Consider the following 22,601-nt stretch of genomic DNA (forward strand, 5'->3'; position numbering starts at 1 on the left):
CCCTATTTATACATATTTATATTTTGCTTTGTACCTAAACTTATGATAAGCCAGTTGTGAATTGTTTTTATCCTTTGTGTATTATACACAGACACTCTTTCTTCTTTGTAGCCTTTCATCTTCCTGAATTCTTCCTTTTGGACATTTTTCAAACAATAAGGTCACCTGCATTCCTTAAGATATGTAAAAAACTAGATGCCACAAGAATAATGGCTGTCCAAAGTAGCATCACACTCCATAACAAGCAGTTTAACCCAAAGTATTTCCTTTTCCTCCAGACCCAAACCACCACCACCCGATGGTATCAAATCCAACCCCTCCAAGCGGCACAGAGACCGGCTGAACGGCGAATTGGACAAGCTGACCAACCTTCTACCCTTCTCAGAAGACATCCGTGCACGGCTGGACAAACTGTCAGTGCTTCGACTCAGTGTTGGATACCTGAAAGTTAAGAGCTTCTTCAATGGTGAGATCACGACTTAGTCTTATTTTAGGCAGTCCTAAATCCTGATATGCATTTGTTAAGAACCAACCGTCTTAAAGTACAGTAATGAGAGGACAGGAAATGATGTGGAGAAGGGGGGAAAGGATCAGAAGATGTCACAAGCAGGACTGAAACTTGTGCCATCGCATGCAAGTGTCACTGCTTAGTGAGTCAGAATATGTGTGCTAAATGTTAAGCTTCCACTCAGATAAACGGTCACTGATTAATTTCCAATGAATTTTAGTTAAATGAATTAATTTTATAAGTTAACTATCACAGTTATTGATGTCCTTTCTACCAAAGGCAAATGAAGCCAGAGGAAGTTTATTGCATTTCCACATATCACCCTTGATTACATGATTCCTGTTTTTCAGACCAAATGTGTGAAAATGCTTCTCAGAATGTCTTAGTCATTTATGTAGCATCTTGAGTAAAATTCTAATGAATTTGTTTGCTTACACAGTTTACCAGAAGGTCCCTGTCACAAGGATGATGTGCTAGAAACTTGTGACTTCAGCTGACATGTTTATTATCTCTGTGAAAATTTACAAGGCAGCTGAAAGATCACATGCTAGTCTTGTTTGGGGTCCTTAACTTTCTTGACATCTTAAGTTAGGCCTGATTTATCTTTCATTTCTCTTTTTTTTCTGGCTTCATGAATAATATGCATAGACCTTTGTGAGTTTCTGAGGGCTTCAGGTCTTCAGCCAATAAATGATTGTTTGTTTGCATGTCTTTAGAAAAGGCTCACAAAAACATCTCAGTATGACCTTGCAAGGAGTGACGTAGGATCTTCTCGTGGAATTAATCAAGTTTCTAAGAATAATATAGAGGGGAAACCTCTCAACGGAAGGATAAATCAGAAGTTCCCAGAACAAGACCATCCATAATGTTTATTTAGAGTTTATTTTCCATAGAAATTCATATTTCGAAATGTTGAGTTAGCCACTAAATAATTGATTTTAAATTGTAGTCTGGTTTGTGAAGTGGTTTTAAAGGTAGACAGTGTAAAACAAAAACAAAACAAAGCTGTTTTGCAAATGTAGTCAGTTCCGGCGAGATGTAGATGTAGGACGTCATAATTTTTATTTTTTTGTAACAATTGTGGCATTTGACTGGCTTATCCACCTGTCAAAAATAGGTATTGCATTGTGTTCGGTAAACAGGTACACAGGAAGAAAAAATCCCAGAGGACATGTGTTGCTGTCCTCTGCTATCATTTCTAGATGATTGTAAAATGACGAGACATACCCTCATGTTTTTAACACACAATCTGGATGTAGTATTAGATTTTGTTAACATTAACCCCAGTGGTGGCTGTAGGGAGGTTTTTTGTGTGTGTGAAAATGATTTCAGAAAACATGTATCAGGTCCTTTATCTTAGACTCTGTTATCTTGTTTTTTGAACAGGATAGTGACACTAAGCATGTGTCTTTTCTTGAACTCTTTGCTGAATAAGCGTGGCAGCTATGAGGTGCATGCAGAGAATTCCATTGTGAAAAGAAAAAGGGCCTTATGGGAAATATTTTGGGAGTCATCTTGGCACCATCAGAGGGCAAGGAAGACAAACAGACTAGGTTTGGCATTAAGAGTGCTGAATCAGACAACATGGAGTTCCTGGCAACATCCTGGACTCCCTACCTTGTTCAGGGAACTTGCCCAGTCTGCATGGGGATTTGAGAGACTCATTAATAACCCAGTTTTTTTGCAGGACAGAAGGTCTTACCTAGTGTCATCTCAAAGGTCTGTCATAATTACACTGGCAGACTCGAACTTCCTTTTCCTTTAAAGAACCGGCCATGCATTATGTGGAAATTCATCAAGGCTTTTCATCCTTCTCCACCGCCCTTTTACATTTTTCATTAGAAATCGGCCCTCCAAAACAAACGGACCACCAAAGGCTTGACAGAGCCCCAAATGTGCCAGCCTGGTGCCCCCAGCTAAGCTTCCTTTTATTGTTCTACTAAAATAGCAGCAATTAGAAACAGGCATTTGGGGGAGAGTAGAAAAGCGAGTGAGAACGAGACAGCACAGGAAAAGAGAGCCAAACATGAAGCAGACGGTCCACAAGAAGAGAGGTTATTTTTGACCTGCCCACAAGATTCACAGCTGCGCAGAGCACTTGTCGCTCTTAAAAGATCAAATAAAACGTGTCTCTATGCATTTGCTTGTGTGCAATGTCCCTAGTAACCACAAGTGTGAAGCATAGAAATGAGGGCGACATGAGGCCCTACAAGTAGACGGTGTCTGATGTTTCTGCAGTATATGCAGCATAAATAAACTTTGACAGACAGGAAACACAAGGTATTGCGGTAAAACTGTGTCATTTCACAGGTTCTTTGAAAAAGCAAGAAAAATAGACGAGCGACAAATTGGGAGCATGTGCTAGACATATCCAAACAGAGGTGCTAGATAAGTGCCCTATTTTCTTCATTGCCCCCATCCGATCTGTCTTTCCGGGATTGCTTTGTGGTTTTTAACTTCTTATCTGCGTCGTGAGGTCCGGTTTTCTCTGCCTCTCTGTCAAAAGAATTTACATTTTGGTAGGGACTAGGTCATTTACTTCACTATCCATAATTAATTACTGTAATATCAGGAAATAACGTCTTGGGAACTCTCAAGCATTTTTGTGCAGTACAGTGGAGCTATTTTCAATCCCTTTACAACAGTATTAATTGGATCAAGGCTACGAGTACAGTAACTCTTTTATCAGCTTGGCTATTTTCGTCACTAGCTGTGAAATGCAGAGAGGCGTGCCCAGGGCTACGGATTCCTCCACGTCTGGCTTCTAGCAGGTCAGACACTGCCTTTGCAGAGAATGGATCCTCTGTTGACGTCCTCCCATCATCTGAAACCGTAGAGACAGAGGGAGATGGAAGGATCCAGAAGGTTGCACTGAGAAAAACCACAAGATTCGATCCCACGGTGAGATGCACAAACGGGACATTGTATGAACTGCGTTCCCAGCATGCACTGGGGCCAGGGCACCGTTGTGTATTGATGAGGGTCAGGTCTGGAGGAGTCGCTACATAGAATGGTCCTTGTCTGAATTGTAATGTGGTGTGTCATTGGTCTAGCTATGATTTGACCTTAGGGATGAATCAGTTGGCTTCAAAACTACGTTTGCGGCGCCCAGAGTATGACGGAAAGAGAGAGAGACAGAAAGAGTCCTGGAAATAAAGGTTCATTGTTCCTCATTTTCTCCTTGCTCTTCATCTTTGCCCTTTCCATGTTTAAACAAGTTTTTATGCCTCTACCCTAGGGTTGTCACAGTACCAAAATTTCAGTTCTTGGTACCAATTTCAGTACCACATTTCAACAAACATGACATGACATCCCAATAAAATTTCACGTTTTAGTTTTAACAAGCTCCTATATCATGCAGTAGATTCATTTAGATTGATACAATTTTATTGAAGATATTTTTATTTTCCACAATGTCAAAGCAACGCAGCTTACCAAAATTCAAGCTCAGGCATGCGCTTCTGTCCATTCAAGCTCATGCAGTTGTGCGCTTTAGACAAAGAATAGTACTCCAGTTGGCTAAGAAGAAGCAAATATCTATCAATAACAAGGTTGGGTTCCTTCAACTGTCCATCCTATTAAAAACGGCTAGGCTATATAAGATAATTGTAAAAAAGAGTATTGTATTTCGCCTGATTTTATAGTGTAAACATATTCAAGCGCAAATGAGAACCGTTACGAGGGGGATATCAGGTGTGCGAAAAAACACACAAAAAAAACAATGAATATTCTAATCCCAAAATTGAAACTCGAATACCAACCCACCAAACGAATATTCAAATATTCGGGTCCAGACCTATTGGCTACAGTGCTGAACACTTGTAAATACACGCAAAAAAACATTTGATGCTCAGAGAGCACTCAAAAAAACATGAGCAAGACTGTTTGAAAGCAAAGTTATTAAGCAATGTACTTTTTAAAGTACCGACTGGTACTAGTACGTTTGACAACACTGCCCTGTTCAAAGTGTTTAGCCTCACCCTCATTCTTGCTGCAAATTTCGTTTTTCTGAACTGCATTTTCTGTCTTATCTAAGTAGAGATCACCACGTTCCTGACGGTAAATAGATGGCAAGGTGAGGGTGGTAGGGCTGAGGAAGGGAAGGGTTAGTGCTCTGAACCCTGAGGCATTCCGGCACGCCATGGGGGCTCTGCAGGTAGTGGAGGCCTCAGACCACTTGGGGTCTCTCTCATTAAATCTGCTAAAAAGTGGGAACTTGCCTCTTTCTCATAACACACTCATTTTGTTCTACTGGGGTGGAACCTTGGTGGCTTTATCCATCAACACTTTGTCTTCCCCTTCAGATGTGTACAGTGTTTAGGATGTGTCCCATTTCAGAGGTGGCAAACTACACAGACAATTTTAGTATCATGAAATTTAAATGTGACTTGAGTGGGAAAATTAGTCTTCCGCAAGACCACAAGTGTTGTATTATTTTGTTCAACATGATGTCAAGTCATGTTTATCATCATTCCTTCTTTCTTTTGTGTCTTAATTGGCCAATTAAGGACTTTCTGTAACACGAAGGGGCATGGTCAATCTTGAACTTAAACACTAGTCTTTTGATTGCTCATGCTGGTTAGTCCTCGTAGAAAAGGACAACTTCTCTTCAGAGAGATGCCCCTTTTTATCAGATAACTTTGAGAAATTGTTCATTTTCAATTGTAAGTTATAGATTGAGGTCAGATTGTAATTGCAGTGAAAGTATATTGTGTTAACCTTTTGCTTTTTTAACCTTCAACTGCTGAGTAAGTTTTGCTTGAGGAATGTAAGGGGTTGTAAAAACTTTGGTTTCTGTCTTCCTTCTTTTCTTGTTTATGACAGACGGAATGCCCAAGCAGCCAAGAAAATGGAACAAAATGCTTCTGTCTTTTCTAAACCTCAGTATCCCTGAGGCCTGTCAACTCTAGTTGTACCTCCAGTGCTGCTAACACCTGATTTAATTTTTTTAAAGGCATGAAAGCAGCATTCGTTATTGTCCTGCTTGAGGTTTTGTTTCCCCTGCCCTTATTTGTTTTGAGTTTTTTTTTCTGTCTCCTATTGTCCTTGGTTAGAAGAGTTCGCCTGCCCTTTCTTTTGTTGATGGGAGACAAGACAGATGGACTCGGAACATCAATATTTGTGTTGGCATGAGAAAGTAGAGACTAACACCAGAGGCTTTGGAACAGAGAGAGGAAAGACGAGAGCCTCTCTCACTCCCTCACTTCAACTGCACGATTTTCTGTTCTGCCGCGTCTCTGAATGCGAGAGCGTACTTTGGTCGGTCTCTCTTTTTTTGCCCTTTGATGTGAACATTTAGTCATTAGTCTCACCGCAGAACAACAATCCCAGCAGGGGTCTTAATTCTGAGCTTGTACATGCACAGGTTTACATTACGCCCTGTTACTTTGATGTACTAATTCAAGAGACAAATACATTTATCTTGTTTTTTCAGGACTACAGGCCTTATTTCACTTTAGCAATATATTACTCTTTGAAAATGTGTGTATATATATATCTTATTCCTCTTTATTGAATTGTTTATGGGGTGCATATGCATACATCAGGATTCAATAGCTACATAGTGATTCAACTTGCAGTTGCCAAAGTAGTGCTTATGCCAATTGATTTCTGATAGCACCACTTCATTGCTAACGTACCTAGCTCAGAGCAACAAGCTTTTTTCACCCACGTTTTTTTCAACTGTTAAATGCTTACGGAGACACACGTAGACATCTCTTTGACAAGGCTATGCTCCTGAGACACTCATCTGAAATACCATCGTAATAAGGCTCTTTGTAGCTGTGTTGCCTAAGGTAATTCTCATTCAGATGATGCTGTCTCTATTTATATCCTGGCACACGTAACCTCTGTTACCCAGTAGCACTCCTATGCAAACCAGGTCGCCCACTAATATGAAACCAGCTTTTTTCATCATTCAAATTTACAACGTTTCTCTTTTGTGGCAATTGTTTAGATAACACGTCTTTCTAAAGTATGACTTGCAAGCAACTTTTTGTGCCTGCCTGGCAAGTCACAACCACATGTGGTTGAAACGCACTGTTTTTACACCCACTAAAAAAAGAGAGAAATAGTAAAGCTGCAGTGCTAATCCAAAGGGGCTCTCGCAGGCTCATCACACGAAAACAAGTGCTGCAGTGTTCCCCTACACTTGAGGTGGCGATAGCATCAACAAGCATACCTATCAGCAACACAAAACGGAGCTTTTAACATCATCACAGTCAAAACACAGAACTTGGCTACTCAAGTGGAGACAAGCCCAAGAATGATAAAGAGCCAGCATGACTTCTTACTTGCTTTTGAGAGAGAAGGTTGGAAAGAGAGGTACCATAATGCCTTTGTAGTCACTAGAAATAAATGAAATAGTTATGGGGAGCAAGCGAAAACATCTGTGATTGGGTTGTCAACTTGTCATTATACAAAAAAAATTCACTAGCAGATACCAGTACCAGTTAAATTTCTTCATTCTTGATACACGTTTCTAACATAAAAGCAAATATGTTTTTTAGTTCATACTTTTGATATATATTTATTTATCATTTAAACATTTATTTAGATTTATATAAACTTAAACACATTTGAGAATGTATTTACATTAATACATTTATCATTTAATAAATATTTTGTTTATAAATCAAAAATTATATAATATAAATTGTATATTAATTTTTAATATAAAAAATTATTTATTTATTGCACATTCTTTTTTTCTTTTCTTTTTTTGCATTGATTTCATATCAAACTACCAGAACGTTTGATATCCCTATTCCGTGACCGTGTGAAGAAGGGATTAATGTGCTAGCAATGATGAGTAATCTCATAATTCCAGGTTGTAGCGCTCTTCAAACAGAATGTATCAAGCACACCAAGAGCAGCAGTTTCACTCGTGTGGTATGTTGTGCATGGCACCAAACAGCTTGTTTTCTTCATAGAGTGCATGAGACTCAAGTATGAATCACTGGGCACAAGAGTCAGTGTAGTTCTGCCACCAGATGTTAGCGGCTATGCGTTTTGCTGGCTTGCGGCTACTCATTGCCTCATGCTGTGATTTTCATGGTTTTTCCCGCTAAAACACGACGCCACACAGCAGATTTGGGCCCGTTCCAGTAGATGTGAGCCAAGGTTAGTAGGGAAGTGGCTGAATTGAGGTAGGGTAGGGAAGAAAAATCATGAGTCATCTCCATGCTGTCAGTCATTTTTGCCAACTGAAATGCTAACGAATAGGAAATGACTAAACCAAAAATGTAGGGTGGTTAACCCTCAGCCTTATGAAAGTTTACCATAGTAGCCTCGCATAATAACCACCATACTCTGGTATTTACTGTAAGATTTGTTGTTGATATTGTTTTTGGACATAAATCATATCAAAACTATAGTTTAATGGATTCGTTGGTATATTATTTTTATAGGGTACCCCATGGTACATCCAAGAACACTGCCATTGGGCATGTCTAAAATACTATGGTATTACCACAATCATTTCTTTTAAAATACTTATTAAAAAAGTACTATGATTCCACCATGGTTGTTTTTGACATGTTCCCATTACCATGGTATTTTGGAAGTACTATAGAGTACCTTTTTTTTTACATAGTCATGAATTCCAGTACCATGGTACATACTTATTTGTAAGGGCTTTAATAGTCTATGCAGTATTTCCCCCAAAAAATACCATATTATTAGTCACTGTTGCTGTAGTACATTTCTACAGTTAGTGTGAATGTAGTAAAACCATAAAGAATTTCTAGGTATGTCCCTCTTTGGCTAATGTATTTTCAAGATGGAGGCGCAACATGGCTGCCGCCATTCGAGCGACTTGCTCGTATGTATTCTGAATGGCAGATTCTACACTTACGAGAATACTTGATTAGTTGGTGGAAGTAATTGCACATAAATGAGAATTGTAATAATAAAAGAACAGTGTTTTTATGCTAAGAATCAACTTAAAAAATGACACAGTGTAGCTTTAATCCTGAACTTTGATGTGTTTACACATTTGTTGGAACGTACACGGTTTGATCATTTGGCATCCTAGCAGGGGAAACCTGTTAAACGTGTTGCTCAATTTCCTCCGTGTACACAGGAAGTACTCTTTGTTCAGAAAGAGAAGGTGAGAGAGCAAAAGAAAGTATTTTACAACATTGAGCAATCTTCATTTGCTTAGCAAACTAGCACTAAACAGTACAGTACTAGCTCTGAGGTATACACTACAGCAGGATTTTTGCAGCACTGTGGTTGGCTGGTTGGTTGACTGTCTGTTCGCTCCGTATTGCCTGAAGGGAAACGTTTGTCAGTGTTTGCGGCAGGCTGCCATACATCTGCAGTCGTCAATCCACAACTTTTCTTCCTCTTCTCACCTGCATGCTACCTTTCCAATTATCTGTCTGTGATCCTGCCATCACAACATTGTTTTCTTTTCCTTGTCTTTTTTAAAACATGCACACACAACTCACCTCATCCATCTCTTTAAAGCCACATGGAGAAAGGGACAGATAGAGAGACCGGGATGGGAGGTGGAAGACCGAGAGAAAGTCAGAAAGGAAGGAGAGGTCTTTTAGGGGATGTTCAGCATTATCTGGGGTTTTCGAAAAGGAAAAAGATGTTTCCTGATACTCTTCCACTTTGGCTCAGATCTGAAATATGGTCAAGACACTGTTTTTTAACCAAGTTTGCAAGATCTCTTCTATTTTCTTTAAACATACAGTTGCTGTCAGAATTAAGGATGTGATTCTCAAGTTGCAGAAACAAAACTGTTTCGAGGCAACAGAGAAAGAAATATTTTCTTTGGGTCCTGCAAGAATTGCATAGTTGGTAGCTGTGTTTTGTAACATACTAATTGGTTTCTAGGTTTTTCGAGATGGTCATTAGCATATGCTAGCAACCTTGGACCACCAACATATGAGTTCAGTACAGTCGAGCTGGTTTTTGGCACATGCTGGTCTCAAACAAGGTCATCACATTGATTTTGAACCAGCTAGCATTTTCCAAAACACAGTTTCCAGTTTAAACTAGATTTTCCAACAGGGTCTAGCCGGTGAAAGTGCAGTTCTGCGATTATTAGTCTACTTGTTTGCTTATTGTTTGGTATCATCAGTTGCTGAGTGACTTATGGGTTACTTATTGCAACAATGTTATCTCTAAAACACTGTTAATGGTGGTCATTGATAACTGTCATAATATCTAGTTCTTTGACACTTAACCTTTTTCATTATATAACTGTTTATCAGGAACTGATTGTTCATTTAACAGGAGCAGAACATTACCAAGAACAACAAGGCCTACTACTGATCTGGCAACCTTTGCATTATTGCCTTAGTTATATCCATGATTTATTTCACACATCATAAGAACTTATGTGCCAAAACAAAATGCCAGACATCTATGGCGTCATTGACAACTGTTTTAGAACTGTAGTCGGGTACAACGGGGCTAAAGGTATACCGGGGTAAAAGGCGTATTTGACTTTATTCTCTATTCTCTATTTATTCTCTTTGATGATGCACATGGAAATTTGGCTGATCTTTAACACTATCGCGGACAGCAACACAAAGTTGATTCTGCCCTCATTTGATCTTATATTTAATGTTTTTTAAAATGTTGTAGATTTATGTAGTAAATGAGAATCGATAAAATTATTGTCTATATTTTGAGACAACGGTCTTCTTAATGATTTTTTAGTTTTGTTCAATGTAATTAAAGCAACAGTTTTTCAATAACGGAAGATTATGTTAAAGTATGGTATTTGGGGTAAAAGGCACCCGTCCTGTTGGAGCGAAAGGCACAATAATTAATATGAGAATAAATAGCTAACTGACTTTTCCACTTGTTGACATGACATGGTTAGATTCAGATGGTAAATAACATATATTAAGTAGGGTGTCCACCTTAGAGATAATCACCATATTTATAATGAAACCATCATCTTTTAAAAAATTATATTAATCATCTCTTCGATCTTCAATCGGCCTGTACTTCGGTCTTTCGACGCAGGCCACAACAACTTCGCCAGGCTTTTCAGTCCCTGGCCAGACCCATCCAGTCTCTGCCGATGTTTTGTCTGACCAAGTCCCTCGGTATCAATTTGTATCAATACTTTGTGCCTTTTGCACCGTGTGTGTGGGGTAAATGTCATGATTCTGCCCTCGTGTCCTTGATTTTCTCTAGTCTTGAGGCAGGATCATGACAGACCCATGTTTTGTGTGCAAGCACATGGCCTTGTGTTTGGGCTGTGTGCTTGCGGTGTCTCGTCACTTAACCCCGCCCCCTTGTTCTCCTCGTTAGCCTTCATTGTTGTATCAGTTTCACCTGTTGCCATTTATTAGTTTCTCCCTATTTAATCCCCTTGTGTTTGCTGTCCTGTGCCGGTTAATTGTCTATCATACGTTGTCAAACTTTGTGTGAAACTACCCGTCAGTTACCTGTTGTAAGTCTTGTCTGGAAGGTTTTGATCTTGTCTTTACTGTTAGTTTAGTGTCTAGTTTATTTTCTGAGTCCTAGTCTTATGTTGTCAGTCTAAAGTAGTCTTTTGTTTCTGTCTATGTTTTGCCCCCTCGTGGGTTTTGTTTTCCCTGTTTTTATTCTTTAATTAAACATTGTGTGTTGCATACTGCCTGCGCTTGGGTTCATCTGCTATCCACGTAACAGTAAAAGGTCCACCTTGCCACCTCCTACATTTATAAGATTTTTAAACAAACAAACCACATTTATGATTAATTTTCACACAAATTAATTTTATTTTGCTCCATTAATGTTAAATAAAAACATATTTTATCTTCAATCATACCTATGGGAGTAGTGAAAATCACATTTTTCTTAGAGTGTGCCTTTAGCACCGTTGTACCCTATTTCTTTTAACCAATGAGATGCGTCTGATACCATAACTCAATGTATGTCAAAACATAAGGGTTATTAACTCTTCTTGTAATATACACGTATATGTATAATACACCTAGCCTATCCTTTTGTTTACAGTCTCTTGTCATTAGCTTATCAGGAAGTGATCCTTCGTATCGAGGGAGTGGAAAATTACCAGACGTGTCAACGCCCCGTCCCCACTGTTCTGAATGACAGTTTACAGAAGAAGTTGACAAGGAGATTTTACTGTCTTGTTTATTTGAGGTGACAAGCACTTGGGCATATTGTCAAGAAGGTTTTACTATTCTCACATATCCACTCCATTCCTACCTGCTTCCTCCAACCCTACACGTAGCAGATTATCAAGACTTTTAGTGTCTCGTTTCAGTTTTTAGTTTCCCATCGGTCCAAAGAGACAAAATAGTCCCTGGTGGCAAAGCAAAGTGTCGAGATAGACCGGGAAAAATGCATATGAAGATTTGGAAAGTCTTGGAAGTCTTAAAGAGCAGACTTTCAGCCAATTCTCTGGTTCTTCCTTATGCCAGGAGCCATGGCCGATATATACTCATTCCTCTATTCCATTGGGACAAACAACACTGAAAGACAGCAGGCTTGAATCACAGTAAAACCTAAACCAAAAAAGAGACTCCCTGTGAGAGGAGGGTTAATGAGAAGGAAGAAAAGGAAAAAACGTCAATATCAAAAGAGTGCAATATCAGTATTGTAAGTCAAGACAGATAAAGAAACCCTGTGGGTGAGAGCAGTTTTTTTTGGACCCCGACACCATTTCCCGTCCGCTCGGACCCGAGAGGTCATTGAACGCCCCAGTGCACTGTACTCTTCCTCTTGAGTTTTCTTCCCCTCCTTTCTCCCTCATTGTTTTCACACTTTTGCATTTTCACCGGTGCTGCGATGTGCGCAGGAAGAGATAGAATGTATTTCCTGTTTACAGAGTTGTATTAAGGACAATGGTCAAATGTGCGCAAGTTTTCCGACCTGTACTTGAAGTTAACGTATCGTTTAATGTTTTTGTGGTGAAATACATGTTTTCAGGTGTGCATTTATCCCTGTGTGTGCATGTCTGTGCCTGAGACTTGTGAGTTGTGTATGCGGGCAGGAAATTTTCAAGTGTGTGTGTGTATGCGAGCACACTCAGGACGTTCGGTGTGTATGTGTGTGTTTTCTGTTGGCAGTCAAGTGTCTCAGGGGAGGCAGGGCTTGCGTGAGAGCACTGTTGCAGATCTGTCAGTAAGAGGGGGCTGCTCAAGGTCTGGCGGAGTGTGTGTGTGTGTGTCTGCACCGGGCTTGGATTGTTCCCCCCCATTGGGAGGGAGGGAGAGCGGGTTAAACCAGCCCCGTCTGTCAGCATGGAGCTGCCGTTCTTATGTGTGTGTATGTGTCCTGTGTTTATGAAGGGGGCCCGTGGAAGGAACGATTGTGGACATTTTGAAAGCAAGAAGCTAGGTGAACCTTCTCATCAGAAACAAAGAGGCCGAATGGGCGGGGAAAGGTGTGTGTGTATGTTTGTGTACACAAGTGCTTGTATGAGCAATTGAACACAAGCAGAATAAGTGTGTGTGTGATTGTTGGGAGCATGTTTGTGTTTGTCCAGCTACAGTGTTATCTTGGCACTGTCCTTTCTGTCCTCACTTTCACAGCAGAACTGTCAAAACTTCCCTTTTCTAAGAACTACACACTTAACTAAATGAAGAAAAAACATAGACTTTCATTGTTTTCATATAAAAGATCATTATAAATTGAGGATGGATAATATAGGTTATTGGCTGGTAATATTATTCATTTTAATTCATTTTAATTTCATTTTCTTAACTATTGTGACCAAAGTCGGTTCACAAAATACCGTTTAGTGAATTTGCTTCTTTAGATTTGAGACTAAAGAGTCATGGAAAGTCTTTTGCATTGTGATTTTTCTGCCACCTCTGGCTTTTGACTCATGGGCAGACAGTGTAGTCTTTCTGAACCCTGAAGCTATGTCATTGACTCACTGACTGACTCAGAGATCCTCTGTAGGATAGATCTAGTAATCTGATCATTTCCTGCTTTTTGGTATAATGACAAATTTGATTAGGTTGTAAATAAACAATGCAAGGGTGTGTGTAAAATGTTTGCTACACAGACTACACTTTCAATATTTAATTTCTTCAACTCAAAGATAATGGAAGTCGTACTTGTCCTGGAAAACTTGCTGCAACAGTGTTAAGATGTTGTAAATGATTACCAGAGTGTTGCTCAAAAATCTCATTCCTTGATACCACCACGTACCAGGGTAGACACTCAAGACCATATCAGCAAAACATCTGACCCCAGTCCAACCCAACAGTTCATTCTTACCTATGTCAATTACATTTTTGTTATAGCCTTAAAAATTCAAGCATGTTGCTTTTTTCTCATGGATTTAAGTGACAAAACAAACTTGTATTTGCAGGACCTCAAAGGGACCTGCTGTTCTGATTATGTGTTGAAGTATGTGACAACAACTGCCACTCAAGCATTTGTCTCTATCGTAACCAAGTCATGGTCGTTGATAAAACACTTCCCTACCATTGTTCTTATCTAGCATTCTTGCAGCAAGTTGTCCATTTTTTACAAAGCTGTCTTAACTCAATCAACACCCTGGTCCAGTTAAAGTATGCCAAGTCAAGGACAACAGAATAAACGCCTTGTTCTCTTCTGTCATTCTGTACAAGTTGACAAGGAAAAAGAAACTGAGATTAACCAGCAACCCCAAACCAGAAGCCTTCTCCCAAACCTCACCTTAAAACCTCAACCCAGCTGGTTAACTTCAAACCCCAAACCAAGCAGGTCCTGTGGTGCGCTTGCAAAACCGTTTGTGCTTTCTGTTTACTCCAGCCATTTGGATCTTAAAAACTCTGCTTGACCTCATTTGACATTTAAACAGTCAAAACAAGATTCCGTCAGTGGTGCGCTGCATTGCATAAGACAAATACCCCAGGGTTGAAAATCGAAAACTGGTTCAGAATTTGGTGATGTTATCTCAAGAGAAAAATCCAATGGATTGACAATTGACAGTTCAAATAGAATCATCAAGTAGATTTAAAGTCAGAACTGGTAAATTCCTTGCAATTTCCAGGTTCTTAGTGTTCTGGCCCATATCTACATGCACACATGTACCTCAAACGCATGTAGGAATTCCCAACGGGCAGGTGTGCCACACTAATGCAGTTTCTGTCCAGTAGAATCACACCCACAAGCGTTAAATTGCTTACGATTCTAATTGCAAAGAAAGGGACGGAAAATGGTTTGCACATGTGGCCATGCGCATCAGCCGCATGTAGGAGCCATTCTACTTCCTTTTTTTTTTTTGCCAATGGCAACTGTACTGCACTAATGTTGCACAATCAAAAACAGACGTTTTCAATTCCTTACAATTCCCATTCCTACATGTGCCTCAACCGCATGTAGGAACGACATTCCCCTCTTCCCTTCCCAATGGCAGGTGTGCCGAACTAATGCAGTTTTCGTCAAGTAGAATAAGCGTTAAATTCCTTACGATTCCTGTTCCTATATGCATTTGTAGGAACCTTATTCCCCTTTTTCTTTTCTTTCCAGCAGCACTAATGCAATTTTGCCCTAGTTTTCTAAAGCATTTGCGTGTGCTGGGCATTCACACTCTTCCCAACCCTTGGTGGCACCTTGATTCAGGAAGGGACGAAAAGCTCTGTGATTGTGTTGCGATTACACAACCATGCCATTGTTGTACACTGCTTTTGGTCTGAGGGCATGGCAGGCCTGTGCGAGCAGTTTTCCAACATGTCTGGTCGGGGGTTGCTACAGCCGCCCGCTTTCATGTGCAGGCCTGAGGTATGTAAACAGGATACCCTGAGCCGTGCACGAAGAAAAGAAAGGCAAGGAATTATGGTGAACTTAAAAGACTTGAAGCAGGAGAGAGTTGCCTGTGGAAAGCCATACGACTACAGATTCTTTCAGACTCTTTTTTTTCTTCAAACAGTGATGATTCCTCTACCGTTATTTACTGCTTTTAATTATCTCTATCTCTTTTCTATTTATTCACCCTCTTTGGTTCAGGCAACAGCTGAGGCAGCTTGAGAAACAATAAATGACCAGCTGTTGGACAGATATAAACAGCAGTCGAAATATATGGCCGCGCGTTTTATTTTTGGAAGCTGCAATTATTGTTGCCTAAACGAAAGCAGACAGCCACTCAGTGAAATATGTGTCACGTTCCAATGCCCAGAAATAAAGCACTGAGAGCCCTACCCTGTAGCTTAAACAGGCCTTGCGTTGTAGTTTACAGACTTTCTATTGTACGTCTACAGCTCTCGGTCACAGCTGAAACAATGATATATATGTATATAAGAAACCTTTTGGTCTTTACAGACCGCAAACTTCATGAATGCTTCTAAAGAGACCCTGTTCTTGCAGCGCCCACCTCCGTACACACAACGCAAAGGAAAACAAGTACGCCACAGACACAATGGCGCTGCTAGATAGCGATCAGCCAGGCTAGGGCGGGTAGCAGGGTTTAGGTTGTTTCTTTAAGAGTAATGGTGAAGATCTCTCTCTCTCTCTCTTTCTTATTCTCTCATTAAGAGCTTAGGGACGGAGGGAGGGTGAAAAATATGCATACAGATACATTTATGGGAGACCTCACAAGCCATTGGTTGCGGGAATCGGAGTGACGGCGCGCACAGGGCTTCCCAAAGCCCCTGCGTGAGAGGGGATATCTGAAGGCAACATCTACTGGAACTAAATGTTTTCAGATTAAGATAATATTCCCTCTGCATAGCTGGCGTGTTTTAATTTCTCTCTCTCCCTCTCTTCCTCCCTCCCTCTCTCTCTCTGTGAATGGCTATGGCCGTGTAATCTGTAGCGTCCAGATGTGTTGTTTTGTTTAACAGTATTTGAGTGTTTTCTGTTCTCAGTGTGGTATCAATCCATGAAGGTTTAAAAATCAAGGCGATGGAAAAACACAAAACGTCTATTAAATTAAAAAGATACTTACGTGATAAATAATAATTGTGATAAACGAAGAAAAAAAAAACTAAATAAAATGTTGTCTTTTGTTTCTTTTCTATGTCCTGTCCTGTGATGTGATGTCACCTGAAATGGCTACAGGTAAGAAAACCATTTACCTCAGTGATATCCCACTAACATAATACATTAGCCATGAAAAATGATTTCTTTACTACAGTATATAGTGCACTCTAAAACATATTTATCAATATAATGTGTAAACTGCAATTGCACTGTAAAAAAATATATATTGTTGGCTTAACTTAAAAAAGTAACCTGGTCATTGAAATAAAAAAAAGTATGCAAATAATAATAAAAAGCACAAAAAGTCAATACAATGAATAAGATTGGTTTAATCAACAGAAACTCAAAATATTATGTTATCTGAACTACATAAATTATGGTAATAATTAAGGTAATTTGACAAAAGAAAAAAAAGTTATGATAAATCATGAAAATAATTTTTTACAGTGTACCACATGCTAAAATTAAGCCATTTACCTGCTGTTTTTAACCAAAAGTTAGCGAAAAAACAATCTTTTCAGCTCTATATGTATGCTAACTGTTAGCATAGCCATTGCTAGCCTTATAGTGCAAAATGTCCATCGCGCATTGTCCGCTGGTCACGTCCTGATAAAGCAGCAAATTTAAATGTAGTTGCTTTATAAGCTGAATGTTTCTTACTGTTATTCTGCTAGCCATGCAAAGCACTTTTTTATGATGAACAGGTGCATTGTGTTACTTGTCCTGGTTCTGACTCATCATCTTACCCCTTTAAAGGACTCTTTTAAATATCCACCCAATAACTTGTAATGAAGGACAGCTGTGCAGGTTTTTTTAAGCGCAAGAAAGCATACGGGGGCATGGAATTATTTCTGTGTGTAGTACGAGTAGCGACACTTTAAGAAGGGTTTACATTACATAGTATGTCTTGTTTCCCTTTCTGTTCCTCTCCCACCCTCTCAGACTCACATTTACATGGCAGCGCTTATTTAAAGCAGCAAACATTTGAATGTCTGAGCAGCAGAGTGCAAAACTGCATGAAGCTTTACGAAATCCCACAGACCGAAGGGAAAAAAGTCTTAAAGGGGCAGCGTCCTGTGTCCGCAATGTAATGATATTCTGAAATGGCATGCATGGCTTCCTATTGGTCTTGCTGATCATTGCATAGTTAACCGACGTGTCGCTTAGAGTTTAGATTAATTATTCAAACATGTTTCGAAGTCACCGTTCACTTTCACTAGACCTGATTGTTCCTCCCGAATCCTCTCCTTTATGTAAACATTGTTACACCCACTACATGCAGTGTTTCATAATGATTTGTGGAAGTGCACACACCTTTTCGCAGGCCAGGAATGCGGAGAGTTGAGTCGAGGGAGGGGTCGGCCTTGTTTTGACGACGTGCGAGAAGTTCACACGCCATTCCACCGTAGAATGTCATATATCTGCATTTTACTTTCAGGCTGTAGTGCCTCTACCCTGTAATTTCAGCGTAACTCCTTGTGCCCGAGCGCGCACGTGCACCAGGCCACACGCCGTGACGAGTGTGTGAACGCGCCCGTGGCGGTTAACGCTTCCCAGACAAACAGATGCTGCTGAATCATTAGATGTGCGGCAGATGCACACTGTCGCTCTGTTTACTTCAGCTTTTGATAAAGTAAACAAAGACAAAACGGCAGAGGAAATGCAAAGCAGAACCTGCCAGAGCTATCAAGGATGTCAGCATTATCAGTTATAGACAAAATGTTATACATTTCATTTATAGTATAATTGTACTTAAGGATTTTTTGGTAATATACATTTTTATAGTTAATTTTTAACTTTTACATTTTAAAAGTGTTTTACTTTTCTGAAATGTATTTTTGAGTATAGCTCAGATGTATTATATATGAGAAAATTATCATTTTTTTAATATAGTGCTGATGTATTTATATTGGAGTAATGTCATTTATATTTATTTTTTTGCGTACAAATTACTACACATTGAAAAAAAAATTTGTAATATAGTTAATACGTTGTACTGTATATTAGAGTAGCCTACACTTACAAAAAGTTTTAAATAATATTATTTATTCTAAGGCAAGGCAAAGCCAGTTTAATTATATACCACATTTTATACGTAAGGAATAATTGACGACAGGCCGTTGAATTATTAGAAAAATAATGCACACCCGAGGTGGTAATGCGGTCACGACGCGAAGCGGAGCCGTTACACCTCGGGTGTGCATTATTTTTCTAATAATTCAACGGCCTGTCGTCAATTATTCCGCTTATACTACAGTTACCACACCTCGAAATATTGTTCAGATTATGTATTTCAAGACGTTTGTAAAGTTTTTGTCATTAAAACGCTTTTGTATGTAGGACTAATTCCTTGCGCATCTAAACCTATGCTCCGTTGCTAATTCCAAAACGTCATTTTAGAGTTAGTAACGGAGGTCTGAGCCGCTGATAGCAGAGTAAAGGCCACTTATGCTGGACACACGTAACGACTAGAAACATTCTCTGACTGTGAATGCAGCAGATTTTAAACACCGCTGTGAACACAGACGCGCTGAACACGCGTGCATGCAAGTATCAAATTACATTCATAACCGGCCTTACAGTAAGTGTGTCCCCGGCTTTATGCAGTTATTAATGCAGTTATGACGAGAGAGAAAGAAGCATTCGCGTCAATATTATTATTTATTTATTTATTTATTAAATTCGTTTTAATTAATTCGTTCATTCTTTTTTTCTATTAGTGACAGACTAGCCTAATAAATGAAACACAAAGCCCTTTTAACAAGTATAGGCCAATCAATAATTTTTTATTTGTTATATTATCTGCAGCAGGACTATCAATTTATTTAAATATTCTTTTTAATTTTCTATTGATTATAGGCTATATAGGACTATATGGCTATATACTTTATTTATTAAAATTAAACTGCATATTTCCATTGATTGTGAAGTTAGACATTGGAAATTGCAGATCGAGCGCATGGGGCTGCAGTTTTCTTGTTATGAATTGTATCCTATTTTCCGTTATTACAGTTGACTACGTGAAGTGATATGGAACTGTAGTACGGTTAAGACCTGCCGGAACTACTTTAGCCGTGCGGTTCCCTGAATATAATTGCACACCTCAGAACGTTCGTCAACCAATCAGATTCAAGCATTCAACGGCCCTGTAGTATAAACAATAGTAACTCAAAGTGCATTCTAAGTTTATTTGGGCAGATAGACAAAGTATTGTTTTTTTTTAATCCAATAAAATATTTAAAAAATTATAGTACTAGTGGGTTTATAGTGATTTATAGTGGCATAATATATTTTATAAATGTTATGTTTATACTAAACTCTTTTAACCTGTTATAACCTTTGTGCTACAGGATGAGTGTGTGTCTGTCTGTGTGAGTGAATGTGTGAAACTGTCTTGGTTTTGTTTTAACTGGTGACTCTGTCGTGTTGCCAAGGGCGGTTGCCATGGAGACCTTTCTAGCATCACTCAGGGGAGTTTGAAGCGGCGGTTGCCATATCTCTGTTGTTAGAAGCCTGTCTGTCTGTATGTGTGACCGTATTTGTTAACTCATGCATACAAATGGTGTGTGTTTGGCACACACCGTCTCGACGGTTCAGCAAATGTGCCGAACCACATAAGGGGAAGCCCCCGGGTGCCTTCTGCGGTCTGGGCCTTTACTTTCAGTGCAGGGCACAATGCGGTGGTGGCTCCTGTCCCTTCTACGATGGCACTTCCGCTTCTACTAAACGCCACTTCCGCTAACAGTGCGTGTGCACCGACACACAAAACCAGCGCCCAATTTGGTCTCATCAACAACCTCACACACGCACACATGCATTCCTAGTGACATCTGAACGTACACACATCAAACGCGAACCTTTAACCCCAACCCACACCATGCTCTTGTTTCGAAGAATTGTGTTATTCTGTGCAGCGAAATTCTGACGTCACACCCAAGTTTCCTATCAGACACAGGAAGTGACCTGCATCAGACTGACATTTAGACACTCGTAACCTTAGCAACAAACCCTCACAGGTTACTTGGCAGCCAACGCATCACAATTGGAAAATTCTAGTTAGGATGATGGAGCTGTGAGATTTTGATGACAACGATATTGGTCATTTCTTTTTTGTGATCGTGTAGGATGCGCAAATATTTCCTAAAGCAATAAGCCGCTCGAAGCTGTACGTTACAGTGATTTACCTACAGTCTTCTTACACTTCTAGTCATTGGAAAAGCACTTTAAAATTGCTTTTATAAAACGGCGCCAATAGCAGTACGATACAAAACACAAATGTTCGTACGTAGTTTATTTATTTATTTATATATACCAATATTCAACAGTCACCTAATTTTTTAAAATTATATTCATTAAATATATTTACTCAACGTTAAAGTTAATAATGCAATAAAATAAAAAACACATTTACTGAATGTTGGTTTTAAATAAAAATGTATAATAAACTATTTATAAATAATACAATTACAGTAAATAATGTTCAGTATATTAAAAACAATATTCAGTTTATTTATTTATTTATACCAGTGTTCAGAAATAGATCATGTTTGAAAATTAATACAATAAAATACAAACAAATGTATTGAATATTGGTTTTACATAGATAAATACTATTTATTGAACATTGATGTAAGTAAATAATGTAATAAATAAAAAAAGCAATATTTAATAAGTAATAGTTGTATTAAACCAGTGTGTATTCTGGTGTATGTTTTGTTTATAGTGTTAAAAAGTTAATACTATTAAAACCATTTATACAATTAAATAAAAAAATATTGTGGAATATTTGAATTTATTTACTTATTTGTTCATTTAAATGAATAAGTATGAATGAAAAAACTATTCATGGAATGTTTTTAATAAATACATACTATTTATTGAACATTGGTGTAAGTTCAATCAATAAAAAAACAGAATTATTTTTCATCTATTTATTGACAGTTTTTCCATTTAAATATTTACTTTTAAATATATTTTTCTTACTATTATCAGTCTGTCACCATACTGTGCATTTATTTGCATTTTACAATAGCTTTGAATGCATCTCATCCAGTCAGAATTTAGAGAAACTCTCTATTATAATCATATTTTGTTGTGTATTTCTTGACCTCATGCCTCTTTACGGCAGATTAGCATGATTTACAGCGTGTGTGAGTGAAAGTGATTCAGTCTTTGGAATATGGCAAGATCTTGTATATTTAACGAGCGACTGTTGTTCATCTCTTCAGTTGATCTATAATAATCCGGGACGTTTCAGTATTCGGCACGACGCCCCTGCTCTCTAGAGACTTCTGGGAAGTGTTTCCGCAGCGTTCTGCATTATTAGGAGGAACTCTGGGTGTGTAGTCAGGATCCAGACTACTTTGCAACTTTGCAGTTGGCGTACATCCTGACCATGGTAGCTTTCACTAGACTGAAGCCCACCAAACCAAACCACACCCACACCCAAACCACACCCACACCCACACACACACACACACACACACACACACACATAAATACATATGTTCCAAGGGCCTGGCCATGAGAAAGCCTTGTAGAAAACATCCAGTACAGTCATTTTGCGGAAGTGTGCGTGTGCGTATCGTAAATAAAAAGGCCCAAGCAATAAGAGGCAGGGTGCGTATCTCTCTCTCTCTCTCTCTCTCTCTCTCTCTCTCTCTCTCTCTCTCTCTCTCTCTCTCTCTCTCTCTCTCTCTCTCTCTCTCTCTCTCTCTCTCTCTATCGCTTTGCCCTGATGAATGATGTGTTTGGCAGATTCTCCTGAGAAGTGGCTTTATTGCCAGTAGCATTGCGTGTTAAGAGTTTATTTAGACGGAGAGGTCGAGGGAGGAAACAAGAGCAGTTGAGAGAGGGAGATTGAGAGGGGGGTGTTTTCATTGGGTGAGATGGATGGATTGATTTTTAAATGCAAGTTTGTTATGAAACAAAAACACTGTTTATGCGTTTAGGAGGTTGCCAGCAACTTGATGATCTCACCCTGGCAGAGTCCTAAAACTGTTTGTACGGTAATTGAAACTTGTCACCGGAATGTTCCATCACTGCTTGGCAAATTTCCTGCAAAGTTCCTAAATTACCACAGGCTTTGTACATATAATGGTAGTGTACATATAATGGTTGTGCAAGTACAAATTGTGTGACAGCATTTGAGCTGTTGTGTAAACTAAAAAACACTCGTTTGAAATCGTTCAGCAAGTTC

The 22,601-nt window shown here is 39.1% G+C and overlaps 1 protein-coding gene across 1 annotated transcript in view; it reads left to right on the forward strand.

Moving 5' to 3' along the window:
• Nucleotides 1-22,601, forward strand: part of ahr2 (aryl hydrocarbon receptor 2) — a 59,320-nt gene that overhangs the window by 9,218 nt on the left and 27,501 nt on the right. The window contains exon 2 of the mRNA XM_079593166.1: nucleotides 279-466. Coding sequence (XP_079449292.1) covers nucleotides 279-466 — 188 coding nt within the window. The remainder of the gene's footprint in view (nucleotides 1-278; nucleotides 467-22,601) is intronic.

The sequence above is a fragment of the Phoxinus phoxinus genome, assembly GCF_949152265.1.
Source record: "Phoxinus phoxinus genome assembly, chromosome: 20".
NCBI classification, from domain to species: Eukaryota; Metazoa; Chordata; class Actinopteri; order Cypriniformes; family Leuciscidae; genus Phoxinus; species Phoxinus phoxinus.